The sequence below is a fragment of the Paramisgurnus dabryanus genome, chromosome 19 (assembly GCF_030506205.2).
Source record: "Paramisgurnus dabryanus chromosome 19, PD_genome_1.1, whole genome shotgun sequence".
In the NCBI taxonomy this organism is placed as follows: domain Eukaryota; kingdom Metazoa; phylum Chordata; class Actinopteri; order Cypriniformes; family Cobitidae; genus Paramisgurnus; species Paramisgurnus dabryanus.
In genome coordinates this window covers 18,392,929-18,401,507 of record NC_133355.1, presented here as the reverse complement: position 1 = coordinate 18,401,507, position 8,579 = coordinate 18,392,929, and the positions used below count along the sequence as shown (strand labels likewise).

The following is an 8,579-nucleotide window of genomic DNA, read 5'->3' as shown; positions in this document are numbered from 1 at the left end:
TTTAATGTTCATTTAACTTTGAACAAAATGTTGTCAGTAAATAACATACATTTTAATCTACGGTAAATTACCGTCAACCAGCTGCAAGTAACACTGTCATTTCTATGAAATTTTTGTACAGTGTACTCATAACATTTGGGGGCACTACACCAACCATTTCAAGCAAGCAGAGATTTCCTTGCAATAATAAAAATAAAATTTTCTACAGTTACAAACTAAATCAACTTTATAAGACAGCATGTTGCCATTAAAAGTCAATATAACGCTGCTTTCAGAACTTTTATTGCTTCTCTTAAGTTTCTTCAAAAAAGGATTTGCACACAAATTACACAAACAGTGCTCTGATAAGATGCATGATGATGGGAATGGGTGGAAAACTGGGATAAATAAAAGCTTAAAAGGCTGATATAAAATTTGTATGCTCACATCGTTCGCTTCATGACCTTGAAAACCACATACTGTAAATTCAAAATATTTTAATTCTCCTGCTGACCCAGACATTTTCAGCTCTAACAAAGTTAACCTCCTGATATGGATGCAGAATCTTTCTACATTTGCAAACACACACATTCACACTTACACAGAGAGAAAGTATAGAGAGGAAGAAGAGAGGATATAAGTGCAGAAGATGAAAGCATCAGATTGGCTGATGCAGCAGAATGCTGAATGGCAGCCAATCAGTGAGCAGCCATTTTGCTTCAGAGAGGATGAAAAATGAACTGTGAAGGCATTGAATTTAATGTTTGTTTGTTTTTCAGACTAGCAAAGCATTTTTAAGATTAGAGTGTTCTTAAAGCACATCATGGTGGTTCACCTGCAAGTGGTACAGTGCCAGTACATCAAACTAAGTATATTCAAGTTTAAGAGTCCAGAGTGGTGGAGGAGATGTTATCACAGAGCTTTAAAAAGATCGATGTCACTGAAATATTCTTATAAAAATATAAAATATCTCGTGATAGTTTACAAAATTGCTTTTCATCCCAAAAGTTCATATAAAACCCACCTTTACACAACAATTTGATGGAGAGCTTACATCATTTCACAATATTCCAAAATATTTGAGACAAAGTGGTGATAACAAGGGCTGCCATGCTGATGTGAATTAATAAAATACAAAAGCCATTAAGTATAAATATGAATATGTACAACACAAGCCCTTGGGAAAGTTCATTTTGAATAATTAACATTATTTAGGTCATCAAATGGAAAGAGGAATGAATTATTCAATGAAACCAGTTGTGTATATTTATGCCACACTGTCTTTGCCAAGTAGCAGCTGCCAAAATCTCCCAAAGATATTCGTAATATGTTCCAGGTTTAATAGAAGGTAATATCTATCAATAGCATCAATATGTCAAGCTCCATATAAACAAGATTTCTGTGTTAATTTGTAAAATCTGTCAAATGGAAAAAATAAAAATACTTGCAATTTCCATTAAAAATGTATTTTTTTTTAACAAACTGAGGTATGAATCAAAATAAAAATGAATGCTGCTGATACACCTTACATTGTATTCAACCCAGAAAATTGCTTTAATAGATTATAAAGTTCATTAAAGACTGACATGAAGGGGCAAAATTAATAATATTTTTAGTTGGACCTCAAAACATTTAAAGAAAACACTTACTGATTGTAAAATGACTCTTAAATAAAATCTGGGCACCAATATTGAATATAAAAGCCAATACAGGGATGTAGTTTATGTAAAATTTAAAACATCTACTAAAATTAAGTGTCTTCAATTTGTTTAATTTTTATGATGCATGGGTTTAGGCCCTTTCATTTAAAATGTCGAATCACTTATAGTGGTAAAAACACACGCCTTTCGTTACTGGTTCAACAGCAGACAATAATTTATAAATGTCCCATTTAGTGATGAGCCAGTGAGTTGGCCTGGCATCAGTGGCCTGCTCATGGTTAAAGAAATGCACATAAATCCTTTGGTTCTTTCCAGAAGCCTTAGCAGGTGAAAATGTCAAACGTTGAGTTGCATCCTCCATATTTTACTTCTCATAAAACGATCTCACAAGCTTTTCTAGTACATTGGACCTTTGGAATGAGGGCCTTTGGGGTTGTACTCCACAGGCATACTCATACAGTCTGACGGTTGACAGCGACCATCCTTGCCCTTTGTTCCAGATGGACCTGGAGGTCCGGGAACCCCGGGAATGCCCTGCTGACCGGAGGGACCTGGTGGTCCCATTTTACCGTAACCAGGGGGGCCAGGAACACCTGAAAGGGTAAAAATGACAATGTTAATAAAGAAAGATGCTTAAGACTTTAAGATGACTTTAAAAACATTTTGGAGTCAAACCTGGAGCTCCTTGAGGCCCACTGTCTCCCATCTCCCCAATTCCCTTATCTCCTTTCTCTCCCTTCACACCAGGGGCACCTGGAGACACACACAACTCATTAAACCATCATTGTGGAAGACTGAACATACAGGAGTAGGTCTCTGGCAGGGAACATTAGCACATGATTTCCTCTCACCGGGTGGGCCCATGGGTCCCTGTCTTCCTTCACGGCCAATCTGTCCAGAGCGGCCTGGCATCCCTGGAGGCCCTTGAATTCCTGGACTTCCATCTTTCCCTGGTGGCCCTGGTCGTCCAGGGGATGCAACCATCTCCACAGGCATCTGCATTCGTGACATGTAGTAGCCCATGCGTTCTGCAAAAATACATTTACTTTAGAATGAATAGCAAACTTATGACTCTGCGTGAAAAATGTTAGCAGATATTGCATTACAGTTTCTTTGATGTGCTCATATAATTAACGACATTAGAAATTCGAAGTGATGCTTGCCTGTGAACAATGCTAGCCTGCTTTGGGTAATTGTCAGAGTGTTACTAATATAATGAAGTTACTAGTTGTTACTAGGTGTCTGTTACAGTGTTTTGGGTGGTTACATACTAGCCCAAGTTTCTATATAGACCTTAAAGGGATAGTTCGGCCACAAATGATATTAAACCCATGATTTACTCACCCCCAAGCTGTCCGAGTTGCATATGTTCATCGTTTTTCAGACAAACACATTTTCGGATATTTTATAAAATGTTTTAGATCTTCAGTTGATTAAATGTAATGTTACGGGGTCCACCAATAGTCCACGACCTTCAAGTCCAAAAAAGTGCGTCCATCCTTCACAAATTAAATCCAAACGGCTCCAGGATGATAAACAAAGGTCTTATGAGGGTAATCCGTGCGGTGTTGTTGTAGAAATATCCATATTTAAAACTTTATTAACGTAAATAAATACCTTCCGGTAGCGCCGCCATCTTAGTCGCGTACGCATTCAGGAGAGACTATTAGCGTAGTGTACGCACTTTTCTTAGTGACGTATGACAAATTCGGAGGGCGGGGGCACAGAGCAGCAGCAGAGAAGCCTCCGTAGGCTGCGTAAGCTCTCATCCTGAATGCGGACGCGACTAAGATGACGGCGCTACCGGAAGGTATTTATTTTCGTTAATAAAGTTTTAAATATGGATATTTCTACAACAACACCGCACGGATTACCCTCATAAGACCTTTGTTTATCATCCTGGAGCCGTTTGGATTTAATTTGTGAAGGATGGACGCACTTTTTTTGGAATTGAAGTTCGTGGACTATGGGTGGACCCAGTAACATTACATTTAATCAACTGAAAGATCTAAAACATTTTATAAAATATCCGAAAATGTGTTTGTCTGAAAAACGATGGACATATGCAACTCCGACAGCTTTGGGGTGAGTAAATCATGGGTTTAATATAATTTTTGGCCGAACTATCCCTTTAAGGGCTCGTTATAGTTGTGCGTAGGTCCTAGGGCATTGCCGCGATGGCGTAGGTTACGCGTCAGTTTTTATTTATACTTTTGCGTCGTCACCCGCGTCGACGTGCAAACACACATGCAGACCGCTGGTTTTAAAAAATTTGTCGAAGTGCACGTCAGGCTATGCAAAGCTACGCAGAGGCTACAAATAACCTATGGCGTAGACCTTACGCACAACTATAAATTGGCCTTTACTCTGTGTATTTTTCACCTGCTTTATCATCCCACAGGCATTAGTAAGATCAATTATAAAATCACCTTGAACATCTCTCCTTATCCAAGCAACAATATGTCACGTGTAAAGAAAATGGTAATTGTCCATTAAAGAAAAGTTCGTTTCCAATTCTCAGTTCCAAATATGTCTAGGCACTAAATGCAACAAAGTAACAGCTAAAGTGCTCTCACCATCAAATATCTTCATAACCTGCTGTCTGATGAAGGCCCTCAAATCATCATAGTTCACTACACCCTGGAACAATTTAAAATGTAAAATTAATAGGCATCTCAAATCTTACATCTGACATGAAAAATCATGCGTTTCAAATCTGACAATGATGTGATGGTCAATAATAAAGGTGACTGGTTGTTTAACTATGATTAAACGCAAAGTCTCACATCATTTCCTGGGATTCCTGGTGATCCAGGAGGACCAGCATGTCCAGGTGAACCTGGGCTTCCCCTCTCGCCACGGGGTCCGACTGGACCGACGATTCCATCTTGTCCTTTGCCTGCTCCAAAGCCTCCTCCAGGCAGGCCGGGACGTCCACGTTCTCCTGGAGGTCCTCTCTGCCCCTCTGCCCCTGCTTCACCCTAGAGGAAATTAACAGAGCTGATGTGAATGACCATGCAGGTGACCCCAGGACAATGATTACAGTCTACTCAATGGTCCATGTAATAATGCAGTTTCATCGACTTTATATACAGTATAAACTCCTGCTCAGCACTATACAGTCCCCAAATAAAATTTTCAAGGTCCGCTCTATCCACTTATGATAAAGGTGACAAGGGTGAGTAAAGTCAATGCTATCACTGTGGCCTATAATTTAGTCAAGTTTATGATTCATCAGTGATTTCCAATTTTTTATAAATCAAACAAACTTGTGGGTATATACGTAAATATATTTTTAAATCAAACTTTCAATTTCAAGCTTTCTTGACAGTATTGGTTATTACTGTTTATATGTAGACATCTAATGTCCTCTATTAATAGGTCCAGTGAAAAGCACTGCTCTCATCTTCAAAACCCAAACTTCCAAAGCCTGACAATGCTGTCCTGTCACAGTGATAGATAGAGCCTCTCTATATGGCTTTATTACCGCGCATAATGGTATTACTTTGTTAGCCGAAACAGTGTTCATTTAGGCTGTGGTGGCAGATGAGCAGAGGTATATTGAGGTGAGACGCCACAGTGATTGCAGATAGAGCCAACTGTTAGCTTCACTGAACATAGGCCAAAACTAACAGGATGTTAAGCAGGGGTAGGAGTGAAAAAACTGTTATGACTAAATAAGATATATTGAAGATGGGAAGATGTCTGGGTTTAATGGAGCAAAGATATTTTAACAGTGATACGGAAACTTACCTTCTGTCCATGAGCGCCGGGCTCTCCTGGCAGGCCTGGGGATCCCTGACGTTACAGTAAATCAAAAGAGAAAACTGAGAGCAGTTTGCATTAACAATTAACATGTTTCTAGTAATTAATCAAAATGTGTTCATGTGATGAAAACACATTAACCTAACAGCATTAACTTAATTCAGTCAAAACTTAAGCTTAACACCTCTATTGACTTATCATGTGCAGTAAAAAAAAGAGATACTTACATCTTTACCCTGTGCCCCATCATTTCCTGGTTCACCCTAAAGGAAAGCAAATTGTGTATAACACCTTGTAGCTAGTTTTATATATATAGCTGTGCTAAATATATACTTGATTGATGAATACTGACCATCAGTCCTGGATGACCTGGAAGCCCTGGTGGGCCTGGAAGTCCACCCAATCCTCTTTCTCCCGCCTCACCCTTGTCTCCCTTAATGCCCTTATAAGAAGCACGGAGGTACAGTGGGACATTTAACAAAAAAAGCATTTAAAAGTAAACCACCATTTGCAAATCTCTTTCTGAAGGATTTTCCTTACTACTCCAGATGGTCCAACTGGTCCCGGTGGCCCTGGAGGACCTGCAGCACCCTATAAATTTCCAGATAAAGCATTAAGCCATCACATTTCCTAATAGTAGGAATAAAATACGGATAACTTTGTATATTATATATATATATATGTATGTATGTATTGTATACTATATGAATAGTATTTATGAACTATGAAGTCTATGTAACAAATATTCATTAATACCATATGTCCTGGAGCTCCAGGTGGTCCTTGTGGTCCTGGAGTGCCAGGATCTCCCTGAAATGTAATAAAAGGTATTTGCATCTCCATTAGCTACTAGATTATGTTTCTGCTTTAAGGGTATCTATAGAAGGGTTGCAAGTTTACAAACATTGCAGGGTGCGCGCGCAACCAAGGGGCAGAAAGACCGATTGGTGAGCTGATCTGCTACTGCAACAACCTTAATTATTGAAGCGTTCTTTAATGTTTGTACATAAATAAGACTTGATTTTAGTTGTATCTGTTTTTCTGTCTTTATTTTTGCAGTGTTACTGTGATACATGTATGAATTATAATTTTATAATTATAATGCTAGTAACGTAATAGTCGCATCTACTGGTATGTTAACATCAGGCACCCAGCACTGACTCTGTTGGTACTATTTTCCACGCAAAAATTCCTTGGCATTTTGACTTACAGACACCGCTACTAGCATACAACACAATGCACGTCTCTTCTTTCTGCCCCTCGGTTGCGCGCGCAACCAGTTAGTGACGTCGCCGTGCAACCCGTCTATAGAGCAACTGTAGCGAAATCTATAGCATATTTATGGTGGCAATATGCTGTATCTAAAATATGACAGCTTACTTCTTGACCAGGTCTTCCTATTGCTCCAGCAGGTCCCTGAGGTCCTCTGTCACCCTACAAAAAGAACAGTTGAGTAATAAAGCATAAAACTAAAACCCATGTAGCATAATAACTGAAAAATGAAAGGAATTACAGCTTGTGTGTGCCATTTTTTCTCTACTAGTGACATTAGATGAAATTACAAAGATATTATAGTACCACCATCCCAAACTGAGCCACAGTTGGTGTGATCAAACAAAGAGCTGTGTAAACTTTAGTAAATGACACACATCGGTTTTAAGGAAATGATGACCAGATGTCAAATGTATTCATTTATCCACTACATCTTTTATGTAAATAAAGTGGTATGAAAATGTTTGTACTTTTATTCCTGGAAGTCCTGTGTGTCCTTTGATGCCTTTGAAACCCTAAAATAAGAAACAATTTTCCAATTTTCAATTTAATTCACATTTACTTGTAAAGCAGCTTTACAAAATGAAATACCTTCTTGGCTTTTTATTTCTGTATTTGTTTCAGCTGTTGATATTTGTATTCATGCCAACTTGAAAATTAATAAAAAAAATGCGACATTTATTACCGGTATTCCTCTGAGTCCAGGTGGGCCAGCTGCCCCTGCTTCACCCTGTATGTATATGAAAAAAAATGAACAGAAAGAGAGAGAGAGAGAGAGAGAGAGAGAGAGAGAGAGAGAGAGAGAGAGAGAGAGAGAGAGAGAGAGAGAGAGAGAGAGAGAGAGAGAGAGAGAGAGAGAGAGAGAGAGAGAGAGAGAGAGAGAGAAATGCCAAAAGAAAGGTTTGATGACATAATACTATAAATGTAGCACCATACTATAATCAATAATAAGAAAGATAAATTAAGTATGAATAGCTCTGAGTGTTACTTGAGTATGAATAGCTCTGAGTGTTTACTGACCCTTAAACCTGGTTTTCCATCTTTGCCGTCAAGTCCCTCCATTCCAGGTGGACCCTTTATACAAATGCAAAATTATTATTAAGTGCAATTTTAATGGTTAACAAAAAATCCTGATCGACATTTGGGCTGATTTAAGCATGATTAAAAGACCCCGGTAATTCAGACTTGAACTGTGGTTGGGACATTACCAATAGTACAGTCTTTAAAAATAAAATTACCCCTTCAACATATTTTTGACAGAAACAGGAAATTTGGGTGAAATATGCCAGCTTGGTAAACCAACAGTGCTTGATTTCTATACATATAAATCCAGAGTATTGACACTCACAGGCATGCCTGGAGCTCCAGGTGATCCACGGGGACCTAAAGGTCCCTGCGGCCCCTCATTTCCAGCACTTCCCTAAGGGAACATAAGCATTAGATTAGTGCTTGACAGAGAAACATCTACTGTACATTCCATTTGCGTCCAAAGAGTGTTATGTCAGAAAACCTTTCTGCACAAGTGACCGTTAGAGATAATGCAGATTAATGTAAATGGTAAGTCATCCATCATATGTCACTGTTCATATCATATAAGAGTTTATTTCCAGCATGAGAGATGAATGTCACCTATGTGGTATAATTTCATTCATCACATCAGGTTTATCTGTCACTTGCCTTCTCTCCCGGTGGTCCTGAAGGGCCCGAGGTTCCTGCTTTTCCTGGAAACCCTGGAGGCCCCTAGAGACATGACGGCAATATTAAGAAAGATCTGATTGTGTTTCAGTAAACAACAATTAGTGGATCCGAGACCTGGGATTTTAGACTACATGAATTTATATTAATATAATCCTTGAATGAGATGACCGCAAACTAGTTTGGCTTGTGCACGAGACCAGACTC

General features: G+C 38.8%; 1 protein-coding gene across 4 annotated transcripts in view; it reads right to left on the bottom strand.

Annotated features, from left to right (window-relative positions):
* Positions 1-260: 260 nt before the first annotated feature.
* The window catches only part of col16a1 (collagen, type XVI, alpha 1), an 81,256-nt gene continuing 72,937 nt past the window's right edge, over positions 261-8,579 (bottom strand). For all 4 annotated transcript variants that reach the window (XM_065292280.1, XM_065292287.1, XM_065292290.1 and 1 more), the window contains 16 exons: positions 8,355-8,417; positions 8,026-8,097; positions 7,698-7,751; positions 7,363-7,407; positions 7,148-7,192; positions 6,786-6,839; positions 6,162-6,215; positions 5,946-5,996; positions 5,758-5,847; positions 5,633-5,668; positions 5,394-5,438; positions 4,427-4,621; positions 4,217-4,280; positions 2,492-2,668; positions 2,316-2,393; positions 261-2,233 (listed from right to left, as the gene is read on the bottom strand). In XM_065292280.1, coding sequence (XP_065148352.1) covers positions 2,037-2,233; positions 2,316-2,393; positions 2,492-2,668; positions 4,217-4,280; positions 4,427-4,621; positions 5,394-5,438; positions 5,633-5,668; positions 5,758-5,847; positions 5,946-5,996; positions 6,162-6,215; positions 6,786-6,839; positions 7,148-7,192; positions 7,363-7,407; positions 7,698-7,751; positions 8,026-8,097; positions 8,355-8,417 — 1,320 coding nt within the window. In that variant the 3' untranslated portion in view covers positions 261-2,036. The remainder of the gene's footprint in view (positions 2,234-2,315; positions 2,394-2,491; positions 2,669-4,216; positions 4,281-4,426; positions 4,622-5,393; positions 5,439-5,632; positions 5,669-5,757; positions 5,848-5,945; positions 5,997-6,161; positions 6,216-6,785; positions 6,840-7,147; positions 7,193-7,362; positions 7,408-7,697; positions 7,752-8,025; positions 8,098-8,354; positions 8,418-8,579) is intronic.